This window comes from Delphinapterus leucas, chromosome 10 (genome assembly GCF_059928025.1).
Source record: "Delphinapterus leucas isolate spDelLeu-1000000601 "Yukka" chromosome 10, BTC_Dleu_Yukka2, whole genome shotgun sequence".
NCBI classification, from domain to species: Eukaryota; Metazoa; Chordata; class Mammalia; order Artiodactyla; family Monodontidae; genus Delphinapterus; species Delphinapterus leucas.
This window is the reverse complement of record NC_143138.1, coordinates 49,197,701-49,223,177: the sequence shown is the minus strand read 5'-3', so window position 1 is coordinate 49,223,177 and position 25,477 is coordinate 49,197,701. Positions and strand designations below refer to the sequence as shown.

The 25,477-nt window shown below is 36.6% G+C and overlaps 1 protein-coding gene across 4 annotated transcripts in view; it reads right to left on the bottom strand.

Moving 5' to 3' along the window:
• Window positions 1-25,477, bottom strand: part of ZCWPW2 (zinc finger CW-type and PWWP domain containing 2) — a 145,425-nt gene that overhangs the window by 49,442 nt on the left and 70,506 nt on the right. For all 4 annotated transcript variants that reach the window (XM_089918956.1, XM_022564919.3, XM_089918957.1 and 1 more), the window contains one exon: window positions 9,478-9,592. In XM_089918956.1, the coding sequence (XP_089775082.1) occupies window positions 9,478-9,592 (115 nt within the window). The remainder of the gene's footprint in view (window positions 1-9,477; window positions 9,593-25,477) is intronic.

The following is a 25,477-nucleotide window of genomic DNA, read 5'->3' as shown; positions in this document are numbered from 1 at the left end:
GGGCTCCCATCTAAGTGGGCCTGCCTACCCCTCAGGCCAGGGTCTCCTTCGCCCGTGTAGGTTCTGGGGGCCTGAGCGCTGCCCATCCCAAAGCCTCCTTGGGAATCAGCCCTGGGCACCCATGCCTGGGACAACAGTCTGCCGATGCTGGCGGGGGCTGAGTGCTAAAGTGAGGGGTTGGCAGAACGGATATGGGGAGAGGAGCACTGTTGGCTGTGCAGATACAGCAGAGAGGACAGGAGTGAGGGGATGCATGGCCAGGAATGCCCCTAGAAGAAGTGTGGCCTGCCTGGAAAGCGAGGCGCCATAGTTGAGAGGCACATGGGGGGTAGGGCCACCACCGCGCCCACACATCAGTGCCTGCCTCCGTGGGCACTGGGAGGGATTCCCACCAGAACGAGTGCACCACAGTCTGTTGCAACTGCCTGCTGGTCCATGCCACTGCAGGCAACTCACGCACAACCCAATTGTAGCCGCCGTACCCCTCCCCAGCCTGAGTGAGTAAGTGTGCCCCAAGCAGCTGCTGCTTTTGCTCCCTCTTGCCTGGACAAGGAACAGATGCCTGAGGGTGGCCCACACGCAGAGGTGGGGCCAGAACCAAAGCTGAGCCCCAGGGGTAGTGTGACTAAGGAAGAGGAATGAAAATCTCTCTGTGCAGCTACACAAGCTGTGGATTAAACCCCTGATAACGGCTTGGTAAATCCTGTGTCTGTGGAATACCTGAATAGATGAGTGTTCCCACAATTGAGACCAATCTAGCCTTTGCAGCAGTGGACTTTGGGGGCAAGTACACGTGGGAGTTGAGCCAGGTCAGAGTCTGAGCTGGCCCCACAGTGCCCAAAGCAGGTCCAGACCTACCTAGAAGTACTGGAAGGCCTCCTGGGGAGGTGGGGGATGGCTCTGGCTCACGGTGGGAGCAAGGACACTGACAGAGGAGGCCCCAGGAAAATATTATTATTCCTGTTATTCTTTTCTTCTTTGTTTCGTTTTGTTCAGTTGTTGGTATTGTTGCTTTTCTTTTTCTTTTTCTAATATATATATTTTTTACTTTTCTATTTCTACTTCACTTTTTTGCTGTTTTGTGGGTTTTCTTTATTTTTGATTGTTTTTATGCTTTCTGTTTTTGTTTCATTTTCATTTTTTGTTAGTTTAGTCCTTATTGACTGCTCTCATTTTTGAATTCTTTTGTTTGTTTTGTTTTATTTATTTATTTATTCTGTGTGTGTTGCCACTGTTTGTCTGCTGCTGTTTTTGGTATTTGTCTTGGGTTTTGTTTGTCTGTTTGCTTTCTTTTTCTTTTATTTTCTCTCAGGTTGCAATGTGCAGCTTGCGGGCTCTTGGTTCCCTGGCCAGGGGTTGGGCCTGGGCCTTGTGGTGGGGCGGGGGGTGACAAGTCCAGGACGCTGGACCACCAGAGAATTCCCGGGCCCAGGGAAGATTAATCGGCATGTGCACTACTGGAGGTATCCATATCAACACCAAGAGCTGGCCCCACACAACTGCCTGCAGGATCCAGTGCTGGACACCTCACAACAAACAACCAGCAAAACAGGAACACAGCCCCACCCATCAGCAGACAGGCTGCCTAAAGTTGTAGTATGCTCACAAACACCCCAAACATACCCTGCCCGTCAGAGGGAAAAGATTCAGCTTCACCCACCAGAGTGCAGGCACCAGTCCCTTCCACCAGGAAGCCTACGCGAGCCCCCAGACCAACCTCAATCATCAGGGGGTAGACAGCAGACACAAAAGGAACCACAACCTTGCAGCCTGCAGAAAGGAGACCATAAACACAGTAGGTTAGACAAAATAAGATGACAGAGAAATATGTTGCAGATGAAGGAGCAAAGTAAAATCCCACAAGATCGAATAAATGAAGAGGAAATAGGCAATCTACCTGTAAAAGAATTCAGGGTAATGGAAGTAAAGATGATCCAAGATCTTGGAAACAGAATGGAGGCATGGAACCAGAAAATGTAAGAAATGTTTAACAAGGACTTAGAAGAACTAAAGAACAAACAATCAGTGATATACAATACAATAACTGAAATGAAAAATACAACAGAAGGAATCAAGAGCAGAATAACTGAGGCAGAAGAATGGATAAGTGAGCTGGAAGATAGAATGGTGGAAATAACTGCCGAGGGGCAGAATAAAGAAAAAAGAATGAAAAGAAATGAGGACAGTCTCAGAGACCTCTGGGACAACATTAAACACACCAACATTGGAATTATAGGGGTCCAGAAGAAGAGAAAGGGAAAGGGCCTGGGAAAATATTTCAAGAGATTATAGTTGAAAACTTCCCTAACATGGGAAAGGAAATAGTCAATCAAATCCAGGAGGTGCAGACAGCCCTATACAGGATAAACCCAAGTAGAAACATGCCGAGACATATATTAATTAAACTAACAAAAATTAAATACACAGAAAAAATTACTAAAAGCAGCAAGGGAAAATCAACAAATAACCAACAAGGGGATCCCCATAAGGTTATCAGCTTGATTTTTCAGCAGAAACTCTGCAGGCCAGAAAGGAGTGGCAGGAGGACATATTTAAAGTGATGAAAGGGAAAAACCTACAACCAAGGTTACTCTACCCAGCAAGGATCTCATTCAGATTTGACAGAGAAATCAAAAGCTTTACAGAAAAGCAAAAACTAAAAGAATTCAGCACCACCAAACCAGCTTTACAAAAAATGCTAAAGGAACTTCTCTAGCCGGGAAACAGAAGAGAAGAAAAAGACCTACAAGAACAAACCCAAAATAATTAAGAAAATGATAACAGGAACATACATATTGATAATAACCTTAAATGTAAATGGATTAAATGCTCCAACCAAAAGACACAGACTAGCTCAATGGATACAAAAACAAGACCAATATATCTGTGCTGTCTACAAGAGACCCACTTCAGACCTAGGGACACATACAGACTGAAAGTGAGGGGATGGAAAAAGATATTCCATGCAAATGGGAATCAAAAGAAAGCTGGAATAGCAATACTCATATCAGACAAAATAGACTTTAAAATAAAGACTATTACAAGAGACAACGATCATATGACTATTACAATCATAACAATCAAGGGATCAATCCAAGAAGAAGATATCACAACTGTAAACATTTATGCACCTTAACATAGGAGCACTTGAATACATAAGACAAATGCAAACAGCCTTAAAAGAGGAAATCAACAGTAACACAATAAGAGTCGGGGACTTTAACACCCCACTTACACCAATGGACAGGTCATCCAGGCAGAAAATAAATAAGGTAACACAAGCTGTAAATGACACAATAGAACAAATAGGCTTAATTGATATTTATAGGACATTCCACCAGAAAGCAGAAGAATACACTTTCTTCTCAAGTGCTTATGGAACATTCTCCAGGATAGATGGATATCTTGGGTCACAAATCAAGCCTCGGTGAGTTTTAGAAAATTGAAATTGTATCAAGCATCTTTTCCAACCATAACGTCATGAGATTAGAAATAAATTACAGGAAAAAAACTGTGAAAAATATAAAAACATGGAGGCTAAACAATACACTACTAAATAACCAAGAGATCACTGAAGAAATCAAAGAGGAAATAAAAAAATACCTAGAAACAAATGACAATGAAAACACAATGACCCAAAACCTTTGGGATGCAGCAAAAGCAGTTCTAAGAAGGAAGTGTATAGCAATACATTCCTACCTCAAAAAATAAGAAAAATTTCAAATAAACAACCTAACCTTACACCTAAAGCAACTAAACAAAGAAGATCAAACAAAACCCAAAGATAGTAGAAAGAAAGAAATCATAAAGGTCAGAGCAGAAATAAATGAAATAGAAATGAAGAAAATAAGAAAATAATAGCAAAGATCAATAAAACTAAAAGCTGGTTCTCTGAGAAGATAAACAAAATTGATAAACCTTTAGCAGACTCATCAAGAAAAAAGAGAGAGGACTCAAATCAATAAAATTAGAAATGAAAAAGAAGTTACAACTGACATCACAGAAATACAAAGGATCATAAGAGACTACTACAAGCAATCATATGCCAATAAAATGGACAACCTGTAAGAAATGGACAAATTCTTAGAAAAGTACAAACTTCAAGGCTGAAACAGAAAGAAATAGAAAATACGAACTGACCAATCAGAAGTAATGAAATTGAAACTGTGATTAAAATCTTCCAGTGAATAAAAGTCCAGGACCAGATGGCTTCCCAGGTGAATTCTATCAAACATTTAGAGAAGAGCTAACACCTATCCTTCTCAAACTCTTCCAAAAATTTACAGAGGATGGAACATTCCCAAACTCATTCTACGAGGCCACCATCACCCTGATACCAAAACCAGACAAAGACACTACAAAAAAAGACAACAAGCCAATATCACTGATGAACAAATCCTCAACAAAATACTAGCAAACAGAATCCAACAACACATTAAAAGGATCATACACCATGATCAAGTAGGATTTATCCCAGCGATGCAAGGATTCTTCAATATATGCATATCAATCAATCTGATACTCCATATTAAAAAACTGAAGAATAAACATATATGATCATCTCAATAGATAATCCAACACACATTTATGATAAAAACTCTCCAGAAAGTGGGCATAAAGGGAACCTAGCTCAACATAATAAAGGCCATATATGACAAACCCACAGCAAACATTATTCTCAATGGTGAAAAGCTGAAAGTATTTCCTCTAAGATCAGGAACAAGACAAGGGTGTCCACTCTCGCCATTATTATTCAACATAGTTTTGGAAGTCCAAGCCACAGCAATCAGGAAAGAAAAAGAAATAAAAGGAATCCAAATTGGAAAAGAAGAAGTACAACTGTCACTGTTTGCAGATGACATGATACTATACACAGAAAATCCTAAAGATACCACCAGAAAAGTACTAGAGCTAATCAATGAATTTAGTAAAGTCGCAGGATACAAAATTAATACACATAAATTTCTTACATTCTTATACACTAACAGCAAAAGATCAGAAAGAGAAATTAAGGAAACAATCCTATTTACCACTGCACCAAAAAGAATAAAATAACTAGGAATAAACCTAGCTAAGGAAGCAAAAACCTGTATGCAGAAAACTACAAGAAACTGATGAAAGAATTCAAAGGCAACACAAACAGATGGAGAGCTATACCATGTTCTTGAATTAGAAGAATCAATATTGTGAAAATGACTATACTTCCCAAAGCAATCTCAAAATTCAATGCAATCCCTACCAAATTACCCATGGCATTTTTCACAGAACTAGAACAGAAAATTTTAAGATTTGTATGGAAACACAAAAGGCCCTAAATAGCCAAAGCAATCTTGAGAAAGAAAAACGGAGCAGGAGGAATCAGGCTCCCTGACTTTAGACTATACTACAAAGCTACAGTAATCAAGACAGTATGGTACTGGCACAAAAACAGAAGATCAATGGAACAGGATAGAAAGCCCAGAGATAAACCCATGCACCTATGGTCACCTAAGGTATGACAAAGGAGGCAAGAACAGAGAAAAGACAGCCTCTTCAATAAGTGATGATGGGAAAACTGGACAGCTACATGTACAAGAATGAAATTAGAACACTCCCTAACACCACACACAAAAATAAACTCAAAATGGATTAAAGACCTAAATATAAGGCCAGACACTATAAAACTCTTAGAGGAAAATGTAGACAGAACATTCTTTGACATAAATTGCAGCAAGATCTTCTTTGAAACACCTCCTAGATTAATGACAATAAAAAATGAAAATAAAAACAAAAATAAACAAATGGGACCTAATGAAACTTAAAAGCTTTTGTGCAGCAAAGGAAACCATGAACAAGACAAAAAGACAACCCTCAGAATGGGAGAAAGTATTTGCAAATGAAGCAACTGACAAAGGATTAATCTCTAAAGTATACAAGCAGCACATAGAGCTCAATATCAAAAAAACAACCCAATCCAAAAATGGGCAGAAGACCTAAATAGACATTTCTCCAAAGAAGACATACAGATGGCCAAGAAGCACATGAAAAGAGGCACAGCATCACTAAATGAGAGAAATGCAATCAAAACTACAATGAGGTATCATCTCGCACCAGTCAGAATGGCCAGCATCAAAAAATCTACAAACAGTAAATGCTGGAGAGGGTGTGGAGAAAATGGAACCCTCTTGCACTGTTGGTGGGAATGTAATACAGCCACTACGGTGAACAGTATGGAAGTTCCTTAAAAAACTAAAAATGGAGCTACCATATGATCCATCAATCCCACCACTGGGCATATACCCAGAGAAACCATAATTCAAAAAGACACATGCACCCCAATGTTCACTGCAGCACTATCTACCATAGTCAGGACATGGAAGCAACCTAAATGCCCATCAACAGAGGAATGGATAAAGAAGATGTGGTACATATATAAAATAGAATATTACTCAGCCATAAAAAGGAATGAAATTGGGTCATTTGTAGAGATGTGGATAGATCTAGAGAGCATCATACAGAGTGAAGTCAGAAAGAGAAAAACAAATATCGTGTATTAGCACATATATGTGGCATCTAGAAAAATGGTATAGATGATCTTATTTGCAAAGCAGAAATAGAGATACAGAAGTAGAGAACAAATGTATGGATACTGAGGGGGAAAGGGTGGTGTGTGGGGGAGGAATGGGTAGATTGCGACTGATCTTATACACTACTGACACCATGTATAAAACAGACAACAAATGAGAACGTAATGTATAGCACAGGGAACTCTACTTTATGCTCTGTGGTGACCTAAATGGGAAGGAAATCCAAAAAAGAAGGGATACATGTATACGCATAGCTGATTCATTTTGCTGTACAGTAGAAACTAACACAACATTGTAAAGCAACTATACTCCAATAAAAATAAATTTGAAAAAAAAAAAAAAAAAAGGACAGTAGTTGCCAATCAGAGGGGTAGGGATTGGGCTGGGAGAGGAATGAATAGGTGGAACACAGGGGATTTTTAGAACAATGAAACAATTCTGTATGATACTAAAGTGGTAGATACATGTCACTGTATATATTTGTCAAAACCCATAGAATGTCCAACACCAAGAGTGAACCCTAATGTAAACTATGGACTTTGGGTTATAATGATGTGTCAGTGTTGGTCTATAGGTTGTAACAAATGAACCACTGTGGTGCAGGATGTTGACAGTGAGTGATGCTGTGCGTGTGTAGGGCAGGGGGTATATGGGAACCCTGTACTTTCTGCTTAATTTCATTATGAACCTAAAAGTGCTCTAAAAAATTAGTATATTTAAAAATAAATAATTCTGAGAAACAAGGGTAGAGATAAGGACATCTACTCTAAAATGTAGAATATATAAAAAATATTCATCCTACAAATAATACAAAATCCTAATGCTGAGTTATAAAGAAACTATATGAGTAACACCCTATTCATTTAAAAAATACAATTGAAAATAAAAAATAATGAATTTCCTATATAAGAAGAAGTTTTCTAGACCCAACAGAAGAATCACTGATTTGGAGTAATAGTTAATACAACAAAAACACGGTAACCAAATCATGTGTATAGGACATGGAATTTTGTTATACTATGACTGGGTCTATATTTATGTATCATTGACTGACCCTGTAGATTTCAACAATGAAACAATTGCATCAAACATAATAGTGGGCCAATTTCTGCAGGGTAGGAAGAATTTAGGCCAAAAAAATTAGTAGTAATTATTTCTAGGTTGAAAGAATGAATTTTGGGGGTAAAGAAATCCTCAAAGTTGCTGGAATGAAATAAGTGGTTTGCCTCTAAGCAACTAACCTTTTGTAAAATATCTGAATAATGGTTAATTACCTCTCAAAACTACTTTGAATACAGTAAGAAGCTGAATACGTCCTAGAATCCACCCTGGAAGCTAAGCAGGCACAGGACTAAACTGCTTATTTTGGAGACAGTGAAGAGTGAGTATGCAATGAGTGAGCCCATGATGGCAAAGACTGAGCTCCTGGAAGTCTGTTCGTGCCTGTCAATTTGGGCTACTTCAGGCACAAAATGACAGTCTTTAGGCATATGGCTCTCTATAATCAGGCCGAATTACACAAATTCTGCATGCAAAAATCATCAGACTTTCAGCTAGAAAATGGTCTGTTCCTGCAAAACCGATCAGATATAACCCGGCTCAAGAGTCTCTGGACAAGTAAGAATGCCAAAGGACCCAGACATAAACGCCCTGGCACACACAACAACGGCATAGTTCCGTAACTTAGTGAGAAAGCAGGATATTGCTAGTGTAAAATGGTTGTAATGTAACTTTTAAAGGTAACAGATTATATTACTTCAAAATATTAATGTTTAAAAAAACTAAATATTTCAGAGTTTATTCTGGTTACACAAGAGAAATGTACAGCCCATGCAAAGTGTAAAATTGTATTTGTGACAGTAAAGTGAGTTCAACCTTTATGGCTAATAAACAGAGACATTATATTTTCAGCACAAAGAATAAAATCACATTTGTGGTAATAAATGTCTTTTGACCAGAGTAGTTTGCTTGTCATTCTTTTTCCACTCTTTTCAAACCTATTTATATGCTTTAAAATCTAAACTTAGGTGGCTAGATTAACACTTAAACTTTTTTTCAAGTAAAATGTTTTTACATATAAGTTTTTAAAATATATATATTAAACTTTTCTACAGGATAAAAAATATCACTCTTACTTTAAAATTCAGTTAGCACCAAAGACCAGATCCTCCCATAGAATAATCTGTTTTAGAACTTTAGGTGGATAAAATGAGAAGGGGCCTTGTAAGATAAAAAAAATTCTTATGATCACTAAGCAGAAAATTTTTTTAATATATTTGTTTATTGAAAAATCATTTCCATGCAACTATTACATTCTTTTTAGAGTTAAAAATGTGTTCTACCTGCTATATGCCTTATGATCAATCCATTAAAAAAGCTATCCATAAACCATAATATTTATGATTCAAGAGAACTTTCCTTGAAAACGACTTGAAATATTATAATATTTTTTCACCTAATTGAAAACGTTGAAGATTATTTTTCTATCTCTGCCTTGAATTTATTTAAAAATAAAACATTTTGAAAAATACTTTGTTCTGAAATAATATAGCACATCCAAGTAAAAGTTTCACTCCAGGAATATATTTTAAAGCCATGGCTTCTAATTTTGAAATACATGCTTTGAAATACACAAGAGGACCTATGTAGAAACGCTAAGAACAAAGATGACAGAGCGCTAATTAAAACACCTACATTTAAATAGACTGCAAGTTTAGTCTTGGAAAATAGTTTCAGAGGGCAAAAATGCATCCTATTAACCAATATAAGAATGATTTTTCATTGGACAAAGATATACTATTTTCCTATGAAAAGGAGAGAGAAATTTTTTAATGTGCAAATATATTTTGGAAAGCATGCACCTGAATAAATCCTTATTTTGAGGTGGTAAAGAATAAAAAATCACATGTACCCTGTTTCGATAGGCAGCACCTTTCCAGTCTTTGCTCGTGAGAGTATCCATAGAGGAGGTATGCTTCTTGTAGTGCACTTTTATACCACTTCTTTTTATTCGTACATTTTCCTGGCTAAAGAAAGAGAGAAAAATAATAAGATTCATGTTTAAGCATATAATTTTGTTTTAACATCGACTTGATTTAGCTGTTGAGCTGGTACTAAATCTAAGCATTGTACAATATATTCCTTAGATTTTGTTATCTAATTATTATTTTATTAGTATTTTAGAATATAGCAAAGTTGTGGAAATTTTGGACGGAGCGGCCGCAAGTGGAAATTTTGCATGTTAATAACCAAAAGGGTCAGAGTCTTAATTCACTAAAATAATATTTTAATATGATTTATCTCATATTTAGAAAGTTACAAAAACTTAAGACCACCAGTGTAACAAAGTAGTGAATATTAATCTATTTTATCAGAATAATGTTGATTCCCTTTTAAGTAACATAGCAATGATAATGAAGTGATAAAAACTGAAAAGCCTAGTTTCTTATTGTAGTAAATAAAATTAATTCCATTCACATCTAATAAATGACTGTTTTCAGGCATAGTAAGTGCTCAATAAATGTTATTCTACTTGAATACGGTACTTTTTCTAAATGTTTATTTAGTTTTTTTCTTTTAGTTCTCTATTTTTATTTTTTAAACTTTTTGTTTTATATTGGAGTACAGTTGATTAACAATGTTGTGTTAGTTTCAGGTGTACAACAAAGTGATTCAGTTATACATATACATGAATCTATTCTTTTTCAAATTCTTTTCCCAATTAGGTTGTTACAGAATATTGAGCAGAGTTCCCTGTGCTATACAGTTGGTCCCTGTTGGTTATCCACTTTAAATATAGCAGTGTGTACATGTCAATCCCAAATTCCCTAACTATCCCTCCCCCCAACCTTCCCCCCGGTTACCATAAGTTCGCTCTCTAAGTCTGTGAATTTGTTTCTGTTTTGTAAATAAGATCATTTTTATCATTTTTTAAAAAATATATAATTTGAAAAGAAAAATAGAGTCAAAGAATCTCTAGGTTAAAAATGACTATAAAAATTATCTGGCCCAGTAATTTTGCCAATGTTATTTGAGAGCTTGCCCCAAAAAGGTTTTTATAATGTTTATAAATGTTACAATTTATAAAATACATGCCACCATTTTCTTTTTGAAAACTTCACCATCAAAAAGAATACAGGTGTTACACTGCATGTGGTGGTCCTGGACACCAATTTATTTGGTATAAAAGCAATGAAAAAAACGTATCAAACAAAAACCTAGTTTTGTATACAGAATATTTAAATTTCATTTATTAAGTTATTTCTTAGGAAAAAGAAAAGATAGGCGGATACAATTCAATGAACATTAGAAAATTTAAACTAATTTAAGAATATCTAAGTTAACATTTACAGATTTAAGACATTTCTGCAACTCAAATGTTGTAATGATGCTAAGAATTAACAGGTAGTGAAAAATCACCTGTAAGCTGTTATAGCACTAAACAACTGAAGTTAAGGAAATTTCTTGAGGAAAACCAATGTGATACATTGCTAATATAAACTGGCAAGTTTGGGGAACTAAAAAGCATTTTTTAAACCTGTGTCTCTGAATCTTTAAGAATTTATCAGTAAGTATGTGCCACCTAGTGGTAGTAATACAATTAAACATCTTCTAAAGAACTCAAAAAGTTAAAGACTCTTACTTTATAAAGAATTCTGAATTCCACAATAAGGCTCAGCTATGCATTGTATTTTTTCCAACTAGTTTGTTCTTTAATTGAAGTGATTCTAAAAGTGTAGAATGTGACTCCCTATCCATCCCTAGTACTGAGTGTTTCTCCCAAAGACACCCAATATTACCAGTTTTTTTCACAGTCTTCCAGAGACATCGTATGTACCTACAGGCATTTACATCATTTAAATATCTGCTTTTACAGACTGCTATGAATTGTTATATACTTTGAGTTTTTCTATTTGCCTTTCAGATTGCTTCATTTATGGATTTATTCAACATATTCTAGACCCTTGGGATCAATCACTGAAGAAAACAGACAAAGCTTACATTCTAACCAGTGAAACAGACAATCCACAATAAGCACAACAAATAAGTTAAGGCTACAGTTTAAGAGGTTATAAATACTATGTAATAAAGAAAAGATGAGGCAATAAAGTGGTCAGGGTAACTGTCATTGAAAAAGTGACAACTGAGCGAAGACCTAAAGGAGGTCAAGGAGTTAGTCCTGTAGATGTCCAAGGAAAGAGCACTGCAGGCAGAGAAAAAAGGCTTTAAGATAGGAGAATACAAGTTTATTCAAGAGGCATCAAAGAAGGGAAGGTGGTTGTGGGTGAATGAGGAAGCGAGTGAGTAACAGGGAATGATGTCCAATAAATTAACAGGGGCCAGGTCATGGAGGTCCTTGCAGGCCATTGTAGGGATTTGGGCTTTTACTCTGAGTTAAACAGGAGCCATTACAGAGTTCTGAGCAGAAGAATAACATTTGACTTGATTTAACATTTTACAACAATCACTCTGCTTGCTTTGATGAGAACAGATTATACAAAGGCAAGTGTAGATGTGGATGACTGGCTACTGCAATCATCCAGGCAAGAAATAATGGTGGTATAGATCAGGTCATAGCAGCCACTGTGGTGAAAAGTGGTAGGATTCTGGATATACTCTGAAGGTAGAGCAAAAATAATTTCTTGACCAACTGAAGATTGGTTAAGAGAGAAAGAAAGGATGACTCTCAGGCTTTGGGACTGAGCGAGAGGAGGATGTGATTTGCCATCCACTGAGATGGGGAAGGCTGCCAAGGAAGTGAAATGGGGGGTGGTGGTGGAGATCAAGAGTTCAGACATGCTGAGTACGCATTATGACACCCAAGCGAAGGTACCAAGTAGCAGTTTGGTAAGGGAATTCGGGAGAGAGAACTGAACTACAGATAAAATGTAGGAAACATAGACACACACACACACACACACACACACACACACACACACATTTAAAGGCAAGAAATTAGATGAGAAAACCAAGGGAATGAGGATATAGATGTATGTATATCCAAATACGTAGTATGGCATGTACCATTATTTATTTTACAAACACCCTTGTGATAGATTTAAGTTTTTTCAAATATTTTGCAATATGAAACAATGCTGCAATAAAAAATTTTTTGTCTGTATGTCTCTTTACCCTTGTGAAAGTGTATTGAAGCATAAATTCCTCAGATGTTGAATGACAGGTTTATACATATTTTAAATTTTGGAAGCTTTTGTGAAATCACTCTTGAGTGAGGTGGTCAAAATTTACCACGCCATGAACAAATGCTTCCTCACACTCTGGAGAACACTTCCATTACCAAACTTAGATCTCTGCCAATATTTTTAAGGAAAAGATTGGTATTTCCTTTTTATTATCATTTTCATTTTTTGAATTCTGTAATATGAGCAATTTTTCATAGTTTTTCCAGCTTTACTGAGATATAATTGACAAATAACTGTGTAAACTTAAGGAGTACTAAACAATGACTTGATACACATACACATTGGGAAATGATTACCATATAGGGTTAGTTAACATATCCATTAGCTCACATTAAAACCTTTATTTGTGTGTGTGGTGAGAACATTTAAGATCTACTCTCTTAGCAACTTTCAAGTATATAACACAGTAATTAATGTTAACTATAGTCACCATGCTATACATTAGATTCCCTAGAACTTAGTCATCAATTTTTCATATTTTAAAAAGTCATTTATATTTTCTTTTCTATGGAATGACTGTTCAAATCCTGTGTTAATATTTATATTGGTTGTTTTCTCATTGATTTGTAAGAGATTTTTGTATATTAAAAAGTTGCCCTTTGCTATATGTATTGAGAACATCTTCTCCTGTTAAGTTTATCTTTTAGTATGTTTGTATTTTCTTTTTTGTTCATTTAAATTTTTCATCCTTCTAGAACTAATTTGGATGTGAGGTGTGAGGTATAGCTTCTGCTTCATTTTTTCCTAAGTAGCTAGCCAGTTGTACATACGTAATTTATTAAACAATACAACTTTTCTTTAATTATTTGAATATAACCTTATCACTAACTATTTTCAAGTACTTTTGGACTGTATATTGTTCTATTAATCTATCAAATAACTGTTAATATCAAACTGCTTTAACTACTAGAGTATTACTATAATTTTATATTTTATAGGTCTAACTCCCTCTTCTATGTTTTATTTTCTTACAAATGTTAGAATTTGACCCTTGAACAACACAGGCTTGAACTTTGCAGCTCCTTTTATATGTGGAGTTTTTCACTAAGTAGGTACTGCTGTACTACACAATCCACGGTTGGTTAAATCTGTGGGTGCAGAACAGGTGAACTTTGATGGCCACTGTGAAATTACTGCAAAGTTACAGGTGGATTTTCAACTGCAAAGGGGGCTGGCGTCCCTAACCCCCAGGTTGTTCATGGGGTCAACTGTAGGGGGGTTTTTAAGTCCTTTTGAATGGATGTGGTACATATATACAATAGAATATTACTCAGCCATTAAAAAGAATGACATAATGCCGTTTGCAGCAACATGGATGCACCTAGAGATTATCATATTAAGTGAAGTAAGTCAGACAGAGAAAGACAAATATCATATGATATTGCTTATATGCGGAAACTTAAAAAATGATACAAACGAATGTATTTACAAAACAGAAACAGACTCACAGACTCAGAGAACAAACTTATGGTTACTGGTTGGGGAAAGCGGGGGATGACAGATTGGGAGTTTGGGATTGACATGTGTACACTGCTATATATAAAATAACCAACAAGGACCTACTGTATAGCACAGGGAACTCTGCTCAATACTCTGTAATAACTTAAATAGGAAAATAATTTGAAAAAGAATAGATACATGTATATGTATAACTGAATCACTCTGCTGTACACCTGAAACAACACAACATTGTTAATCAACTATACTCCAATATAAAATAAAATTAAAAAAATAAAAATAAATAAAAATTGAGATTGCATTAAAATTAATTTAGGGAGAATGGACATCCTTCCATATTAAATCTTCCAAACCAAGAAGAGGATTATATTTTTCCATTTCCTTAAGTTTTATTTTCTGTCTCTTGGTAGCATTTTAAAGTTTTATTCATATAGATCTTGTATGTGGTGCTCCTTAAACTTACTCCAGTACATTATATATGCTTTGTTGCTATTATAAACGCTATTTATCCCTTCATATTTTCACATTTGTTACTGCTTTAGAGTAATTTTACAACTGCCACATAACTGAATCTCCCTATTGTTTGTAACAGTTCTTCTGTTATTTATAATAGTTTTATTTATAATAGTTTTTCCATTTGAGTTCTACAGGTTTTCCAGGTAAACAATAGTAACAAAACAGAACAGAGACAAGCTTTTAAATGTCATAAGAAGGAAATCTTCAAGGCAGCTCTGTAACAGATTTCCAAGGAGCTAAAAGCTTATGAAGTCAAGGATTCAGATCAATGACTTCAGATGAGACTACAGAAAGGGCTGGGCATTCTTCAAATTCCAGTAAATTCTTTGATCCCAAGAGAGAATATCAGGGACTTCCCTGGTGGTCCAGTGGTTAAGAATCCATCTTGCAATGCAGGTGACGCTGTTCTATCCCTGGTCAGGGAACTAAGATCCCACACGCTGCAGAGCAACTAAGCCTGCTTGCGGCAACTACAGAGCCCACGTGCTCTGGCGCCTGCATGCCACAACTAGAGAGCCCACGTGCTCTGGATTCTGCGCGCCACAACTAGAGAGCCTGCGTGCCCCAAGTAATGAGCCCGTGCACTCTGGAGCCCGCATTCACGACTAGAGAGAACCCCACGCACCACAACTAGAGAGGAGCCCCTGCTCTGCAATGAAGAGCCTGCGTGCTGCAAAGATCCCGCATGCCGCAACTAAGACCTGACACAGCCAAAAAAATAATAAAATAAATTTTTTAAAAAAAAGAGGGAATATCATATCTCTCATTATGTTTATATTGCTTTGGCAACTGGAGTTTTCTCAATCAGTTTTATTAAATTTAGGGTGGAGGGGGAAAATAATCATCATAGAAAGAGAAGGAAGACATATAGTCTGTATGAATTTATGAGCATAAATAAGATAATTCTTGATAGATGTGTTCTTGATAGATGAATAAGCATGTAAATATTTGGAGTAAGGACGAGGTTTGAGACTAAACAGATGGTTAGGCAGGGAAAGATAGTACCCTATGTCTGAGAAAATTCCTAGCTGTATCCAAAATTGAAGTTTGTAAACTACTTTCCTAAGTGATCTTGTTCCAATCAAGCATCACTGGCTGACTGAGAGCCTCAGTACCATTTTCATATTTCCTAAGGTCTGAGGAGGAGGCTGAATGTCCCTTCTCAGTAACTTCCAACTCACTGAGCATGCTGTGTGTTATCACCATATACTAATACGAAGTGGCACATTCAAAGAGAAGAATACCTATGTATTTGTCCACCCAGTAAGGCCAGTAAAAAGAAATCTGCAATCTGGCAGAAATTCATATCATCTGTTGCTTTCTATTTTAAGATTGCTTCTCCACATAAAAATTAATCAAGATATAATCATCTGGAGCTGTAGCAGGATAAGTTTCACTTCTCAAACTCAAATGTGTGAGCAATGTCACATTACCTTCTTTTCGCTAAATAAAATTGAATGTGAGAGCCGTTGTCCAACAAGGATAAGAAATTTGATCTTGCTCATTTTTGGGCCACCCCTTACTTTCTCTAGGTTCCTGTAAATTGGAAGGGAATACATGGTGCCCGAACAGCGAGGACAGATCATTACTCCTCAACGCGTAAGGCTTTCATGAATAACATCTTTGTTCAAGTCCCTTGAAGTCAGGTAATCGAACAGCTTCCTTGCCATGCCTGGTCCAAAGGATCCTTTCCAAGGCTGGGAACCTTGCCAGCGTGGCTTCAACCTCCTGGTGCACCTCGTGCTCTTCTTCTCCAAAGTGTTCCACTCCCCAGGGCACCGGCAGACCTCTGTCCTCTTCCATGTCTGAGGGAATCTCTTCCTTGCCTAGCTGCTCCTGCCTGCCCTGTTCCCATTACTGCCCACCCTCAGGGAACTCAGGTCAAGACAGGTAAGCTCTGCTTTAGATCCCAACAGAAAATGCCCCTGAGACATGAGAACATGAGGGGCCTGACCACTTTCTGGAATACGTGAAAGGGAAAAATATAATCAAAACAAGAATTATTATCAACCAACCACTGGTATCTGGCTGGCTGTGGGGAAGGATTTCCTAGCGCACGGACTCTGCAGGTGGAGTCTTTCCTCCCCACCCCTGCTCCTTCACTCTACCTGCCTATGTCTCTCCCTTCATTTCTCCCCATGGCACTCGTCAACAACTAAAAAAAAATTTACTTGTTGACTATGTGTCTCATCCCACTAATTTAAGTCTCGTGACAGCATTTAAATTTTGTCTGTTTTGATCACTTCAGAGCCTAGAATTGGTAGAAATAATAGGAGCTCAGTAAATATTCTGGGTATTATAAATAGACATTTTTTATTCAGGGTGGCATGGGGAAAGCCCAGACAGGAAATTGGGGATGAAACTAAAAGGCTGGGCTACAATCCTGAATTATGTTATTATCCCTAGAAAGGTAAAAGAAAAATGTATAAGCATGATGACTATCTAGCATTATAATATGGTGATATTACTACTAAGATGATATTAAACTTCATTTTTTATAAGGATGCAGGTCTTTCATGAGCCACTGATTTATCCTATGATATTAGTGGCATTTTTTTCTTGAAAAAAAAAGTGGGCCTAATTTCAAGTACTTTGAATGTTATGTAAAAAATAGTACTTAATTTTAAAATTAAATTCAATCAAATGCTTAATATAACCTATTTGGGGGGACAGTAGAGCCTCACTAAAATCCTGTAGGTACAATATAGCATTTACTATCCAAAATTATCAATTCAAATTTTGATTATATAGACATAAAAGTTAGCTGCAAATAAAAGTATTTACAATTGAGAAAATTTATCTTCAGACATAATGTTGAGCATCTATTAAAAATCTGGAAAACTGGAATCATAAGCACCTAGATTGCTTTATTGGGCTTCATAAATTCATTGAAATGGCTTCAAATATTGACAATTACTTTAAGTTATTTCATTACTTTAAGTTATAATATGCCTTTAGAAACATGGGGAGATTAGTCACAGATTTCATAACCTAAAGAAATAAAAATAATTTTCCTTCATAATACATCTCTGCTAAATGTTTGAGGATCAACACCACCACCTATTATAAAGTCCTCTGCCTGGGGATTCGTGTTGACTGCTGCTATTTATACATTCAAGCTTCCAGTGCACCTCGTTGGCTCTATGATGCACCCTTCTAAATATTTACTATCGGGCCAAAGCTATCGTTTTCACTTAAAGCAATCCAACAGAAAGTTAATCACAAGGCTATCTTGTCTTCCTTAAATTGGATTTCTCCAACAGCAACCAGTAATCTCGACAGTAAGAACATTCCCATTCCTTTGATGCCAACTAGAAGATAGTCACAGCCACCCTTGTGAACCACACACGCCTGGGCTTCCTAACACCTGTCTCCCTTCTCACCTGCCGTCTTTAACATAGGTTCTGGATTATTTAGACAGCTCATTCAAATTATTGAACACTTGAAGCAATAATGCTTTCAAAATCGTAAATAGGAATTTGCTTACTCTAACTCAGCAGGATTTTAAGGTCAAAATAACTTGGGTCCCCCACTTCCTATACCACTAGAAAGTGTGAACCAGTTAAGCTGACACCCCCCCAACCCCCCAAAAATGTTCTAGCTCTGTTTAGTCTGATCCTTTACATCAATTTGAAAGATAATACCAAGAATGCAATGAGTACTAGGAGAGAAATTAGGCAGAAAAGAAAGAATAAGAAAATGTGAGAGTCAAATCTTTACAGTGTGATTCCATTACTTGGCTTGAAACACTGGGAATTACCAATGCCAGGGCCTGAGCATACCCTGAACCTTGATGGGGGGAAGTGGAAGGAAGCCAAGTAGTTTTAGGTAAAACAGCCCCAATGGACAACTCAGAAAAATCACAGGCTACTAGATAAGCTCCTTATTAACCTAGACCTTAACATATGTTTTCTAAGTATTTTGAATATCTAAGTTCTTTTCCTACCAAGATGGATAAACAACCACTGCATGTTGATTTTAAAGAAGACCCAGTCTAACATTTTAGGCTGGTCTATTATCTCGACTGACATCATTTAGAAAACAATTTTTTTTTTGCGGTACGCGGGCCTCTCACTGTTGTAGCCTCTCCCGTTGCGGAGCACAGGCTCCGGACGCGCAGGCCCAGCGGCCATGGCTCACGGGCCTAGCCGCTCCGCGGCATGTGGGATCTTTCAGGACCTGGGCACGAACCCGCGTCCTCTGCATCGGCAGGCGGATACTCAACCACTGCGCCACCAGGGAAGCCCCTAGAAAACAATTTTTATACAACCAATACATTTGTCATTTAGTGTGTGGACCTGAAACCAGATTTTGAGAGAAGGAGAGAAAGAAAGAGGGCTCCAGATATCACAGCAAGGAGACAATGAGTCACCACCACAGAGAGACGCTAATTAAAGGGACAGGGGAATCTAACATCACAATTTTGCTAAAGATTTGCGTGGCTTCTTTAGCACCACAAACTCATAAATACATTAATAAATTTCACAAAGTAAACATAATAAAATAATGTATGTTTCATATATCTCTTTTTTAGCTAATTCTAGTAAACCAGAAAATAGGTATTAATGGTGAGAAAATCCGCTATACAGTGGTTCTTGAGCTTCACTGAGGAACTGTAGAGATTCTCAGCACGCTCCCCAGTATGCAGGTTCAGGAATATATATTTTTAAAGAGCTCTATGGGAGAATGTGATGATGAGCAAGTTTGGGAACCAAAAACAGAGTAAAACAAAACAAACCCTGGCATCAGGATACCAACGTTAATAATAACCAATTATTTCTAAGAGAATTACAAGGGAATGAAATAATAAATACTAGCTTTTTTTTTTTTTTTTTTTTAAATACTAGCTTTTAATGACAGCCACGAAGAGGCCCAAAATCTATGGCTGGGAATCAATGCACTAAACGTGAAGAGAGCTTTCACATCTTTGTCCAACTTTGAAAAGCCCTGGTTAAAGGTTAAGTTAATTAATCAAGCTGGCTGAATTAACAACAGGAGACCAATAAGAAGGGCTTTGTGATTTTCCAGTTTATAGATGAGAGCTTATTATGAATTTGGTATGCTTATGAAGATTAGAAACAGATGGTCCAATGTAAGCCTCAAGCAGGCTGACATATAATGTAAAAGCCTGGGGCTTGCACTCAGAAGACCTGGGCTTCAGTCCCAGTTCTGCTGCTATGTGACCTCAGGCAAGTCACTTAACCTGAGCCCTAACTTTCTTAACAATAAATGAAGATCACATGAGATAGCATATGTAAGAGGTACTTTATAAAATGTAAAGCATTTTCAAATGTTGGTTATCAATGTCACAAACGATCAGAATATAAACATTTATCATTTAGTCTCTGCAGTCCAAGAAAATGAGACAGAAACTCTACCTATAATAGGGAGGAGTTGATTGAGTGTGTACTTTATGTCCAAAGGAATTCTACTATTAAAGAGTCCATTGTTATTTTTATTTACTAATTTATCCAATGCTTATATAGTACTAAGTGTCAGGCACAGTCTGAAACACTTTACAACTTTTTTTTACTTCCCAACAAGCTTACAAGGTAGGTACTATTATTATCCTCATTTTACACATAAAGAAACTGAGGCACTGAGTTTAGACATTGCCCAAGTTCATACAGTCAGTAAGTGATAGAGCTGGGATTCATACACAGGCAACCTGGCTCCAGAATTCACGGGCTCAATGACTATAAAATGATATTTCACAAAAAGGCATTCTGTTGCACAAATCTCCAAGATGGTGTTATGAAGAGATTGTAGGTCATTATCATAAGAAATAAATTGTGTTGAAAATGATCGGAAACTACCATCTGGCATTTTCTGTATCAGGTCATAGTTACATTGCTTAGGAAAATTTTTTCTAGGATTATTAATCAGCCGTTAAAAACTTAAATCACCACTGGATATACGGTTAAAATGGTAAATTTTATGTTACATATATTTTAGCACAATTAAAAAATAAAAAACCTTAATTTTATTTATTGTGTACAGTTTAAAGTATTTTACATATTTTGATTTCAAGTTGTAGAATTTTTATTTTGCAAAACTGAATATATCATTAAGTCTGCAACAAGAAATTATTTCATTGTTCTGTAAAAGTATTAGTAATATATTGATGAAATAAAGCACAGGAAGCAAGTGAGCACTGGGTCAATAGATAATTTTTAAGGCCCGTGCTTATCTCCAGGGCTGCTGTCTCCCACAGCTCTGGCCAGGCTGCCTGCTCCACCTGGGGACGTTAAATAGAAGTGGGAGATGGGTTTAAATCAGCCATGTGCTCATTTGCTCTGAGCCTTAAAAAAGTCAGGATTGGCTTAAAGGATTTTAAGTAACAGTATGAATGGATATCAAGACCTGAGCCTAAATGACAGTTAACATACTTGGCTGCTATTTTCTACTCCACATTTGCTTGTTTTTTAGGGAATATGTGTTTATGGGAAAACAAATGTCGTATTTATTACAGACAGATGCTCGGATTCTGTTTAAAAATAGAATCATACAAGCAGGTGGGAGAGCCAGGAGAAGAGGATGGTTAAATATATGGCACAATCAGTTCATATCCTGTGAGCTGAACAAAATGGTGAAGAAGTGGTAATTCTGGAATTTATTTTCAAAGTCAGTTCAATCTGCATTGTTTAGGGTTTTGCCTGAATCACAGACTGTTCCTGGTAATTGGTTAGAAGAAATTTTTTTTTAAAGTGGAGAAATTAAAGAAAAGAACAGTTAATATATCAATTGTACACTTTCAGTTATATGGCTCTGAGTTTTGGACTTCATCGTTCCCTAATGGAAGAATGTACCAAAAAGTTACTCTGCAACTGTTTACTAATTTAAGAACCTCAACATAGAAGACTCATTATATAAGGAAGCCTTACTCATAAGGGATATGACCCTGAAGGCAATTTAGTGAGCCTTGTATTTTGGCTTAAAGACAATGATCTGACTCTGGTTTCTTTAACAGAAAATAAGCACTTCTAGAAAGTTGAGAAGGCTATATAAGGCTAAATGTTTCTAGGAAAGATCATTGTTGTTCCACTGAGGAGTCAATATGAGAAATCTAGCTGACTTAATACATTTTTCATGCATTTGATGATGGGAAAGGTAGCCACCTGTTCCTTCCTTTATCAACTGAGTAAAGTTGGTCATATTATTTGGATTTGGACTTTTAACTTCAATACAAGTTCAGATATCTAAATTCATAAGAGATTAAGTCGAGAGATGACAGAGGTAAATTCAAGAATTTATTTGGAGCAGCAAAGTCAGCATATATAAATCGAAATCGTAAGTAAATCGAAAAGACAGAAGAGAGATATGGAAAAAAACTGGTTTTATTCAGTTGCAAAGAACTTGAAAGACTTTCCTAGTCTCTTCCAAATTCCATCAAAGAAATTTAAAGTATCTTGAGGCATTGCTGATATTAGGGACTATTCATTCACCAAGTAGTCAGATTAAGAAGGCTCTAACCTATCTCCTACTTTCAAAAGGTCTTAGCACTTCTGCTTACACTAAACTAGAAAAGCACGGCAGCAATGGCCACTCAATTTCTGGGAGCAACGTATTGGCTGATTAAAAAAACACTAAAATCATGTCATTTTTCACATATAATCTTAGTCAAAAGAAAATATATTATTATCCACCTGATTGTTATTTTGTTTTTGTACTCTCTCCTGTAGATGTGGGTTTCTAGGAAGAGGAAATAAGTAATGTAACTATATATTTCTCCTGTACTTCCAATGACAGTATGAACTATTACTATTATTATTAAGAGCCTACTATATGACAAGCACTGTGCTAAGTGCTTTACATGTATAATCTCAGTTAAACCTGTAACAACTCTATGAGGCATATACTATCATAACCTCCATTTTAAGATGAGGTGCGTGGGATTTGTAACAGGTAAGTGACTTCCCTCACGTCAAATGTCTAGTAAGTAGTACAGCCAACCTTCAAACCCAAAAAACCTGGCTCTACAGCCTGCCTTTTTAAATCACTATGACAACTTCACTCTTTTCCTAATACATTACTACAAGTTTTCTTGGCAGATTATCCACAAATAGTTCACAGTTATAAAAACATGTTCTAATTCCCTTAAACTTTCTCCAGGCCAAAACTAAAGGATGCTTAGAAAACAAGCAAACAAAAAAATCTTAATCCAATAATACCAAAATTATAGCAAATTTTATACCAAATATGGAATTGGTATGATAAAAATTTGCTGAGAGGTTGGTAGCTATACAGGTTATTTGCCAGCAGGAACATGGTACAAAAACACCCATATATACATATGTACATTTTTTTTTTTTTGGCAAATGTGATTTTCCACTGAGAGCTGGCTCAATAGATTTGTATCCAGTTTCGCTTCATTACTCTAAGAGTGAAATGTTGCCTGATAATCTAGTTATAAGCTAATTTGCTAATCCTTATTATAGACTACATTCTTAGAATTTGGATCCTAATAAATCTTAGAAGAAAAACACTTGCTCAGATAGATGTTAATCCAGACACACTTGTCAAACGACTACTGCAAATGTAATTTGAAAACATCAAGAGTTCTGCTTGGTCACTAGTCCTCCTCCAAAGGGGAACATCAAGCAGTAAATAAAAAACAAGTCTACCAGAAACTGCCATCATTCAACATGTATATTAGAATTAAAAGGTGAAAATGTTCCTCATTTCAATGTGGAAAAACATTCAACAATAAATTAGACTATTGCTTATGTATACGTAAATTGGCAAGGTATAGGAGAGAAAAATTGGACCTCGGGGTTAGACATCCTGATTCTAATCATTGCCCCATCCCTTAGCAGCTGATTGACCTTGGGCTAGACATGAAGCCTGAATCACAGTTTCTTCCATATGTCAATAGTGGTGATGCCTATCTTCATGGGGTTGCTATGAGACTTTAAATATTATATTTATTATATTATATATACATATTATATATTATTGTGTTATATTATTATAAAAGGATCTACCCAATCCTTGGCCTGTAGCAGGGGTTCAATTACATGATTGCTATTTATAGGCTTGTTTAGTTACTGGAGTCACTGCAGTGCATATTGACAATCAGAGCCCTTTGCTGGAGGATATTTACTGGACCAAATTTAGATTCAATGTATCATCAATGCTGGTAACTTCTATCATATGTTTATCATAATACAGAAAAGAAATCAACTTATTTGATAAATTACTACAGGTTGTGTTAGTTCTACTTACAGACTGGAAAAATTAAGAGTAATGTGATTTCAGTCGTTTGGCTGTATTCTGAAGAGTACTGAAGCTTCAGGAATGGTCCTGCTAAAGATACAGGTTACAAAGAACTGTAACATCCTCTGTACTATCATTAGTGTATCTGTTAGGATAATCCTAGGGCTTAAAGTGAGGCCTATATCTTCTTCATGTTGCAGATCTGTTATTTGTTGGCAGTGGAGGCCTTTGCTAAGAGTGATCAAGGGATCTGGGCTGAGAGAGTAGCAAACGAAAATTTCAATTATCAGTCACAGAGCCAGAGAGAGAGAGAACTCTGGATGATGTTGCACTGGACACAGTCATATGCTCAGATATTCATCACTCACTCACAACTCATTGGTCTCACCCCACCTCAAGAGTATCAAATGTGCATCTCTACTTTATAACAGGAAGGCAGTAACCTGCAACATTTTGGTGAACAGTATTAATGACCACCCCAATTAGGAAGCAGAATTCTAGGAATTGCAGAGCTCAAGTTTAGCAATACAGCATTGCTCCTTTTTCATATCCCTGGAAAACAGAGGCAGCTCCATAATACAACGGGTAAATACCCAAATGACATCTGGTACCCAAAGAAATGCTTACACATCTCCAGGTATATCCTCCATACAGTAGTGAGCAGACTGTTAAAATACATAGACAAAAAAAATCCACTCACATCATGGACCAAAAGAAACCCTAAATTTTACCACAGGAGCCTCCTAGCATCAGGGGTGAACTGCTTACATTTTCTTGGCAGTATAAAGAACTAGAAAATTGTAGGCCAAGCGATCACTGGTTGGAGTACATAATTTATGTCCAATAAAAATTATAATGACTCTATGTAACTTATAGATCATCAACTAAAACATGCTATACATATTACATTTAAATTATACATCAGCTTTATCAGCAATATCTATAAATTATGTACAATGTTCAATGACAAGATTGACTTTAAAGCTGTGTTCAGGGAAACTCTTACTTCTGGGTTAGACATGTGAACCTATGGCAGTCAGCATCATCTCCAGGCAAACCAGAATGAAAGACTAACAAAGGAAGTAGGAGAAAGGCGTCATGAAACAGTGAGCCATGACCACAGTTACATTACTGCACTAGTAGAGTTAAACCAACAAAAGTCTGATGCCTCAAGTTGAGAAAACTTAGTCAGTGGTTCTCTCTCTCTGGGATACAGATTCATTTGAGGGACTTAGAAATGCTGAGGCCTGGCCCTACTCCAAGAGCTTCTGATTTAATTGATCCAGTAGAGTACAGCCCAGGCATTGCTGTGTTTTGGTTGCTGTCATTGCTTTATAAAGCCTTCTAATGCAAAGCCAGGCTTAAGAAATACTAAACTAAGTCATGTAGTCTATCAAGCAAAGAAATAAACTTGCAAATAATGGATTCTGCAGACATGTACCTACTAAATATAAAAGAAACAACATTTGTGCTAACTGGGGAAAGAACTGTACTCCATGCATCAACTCTTAAATAGCT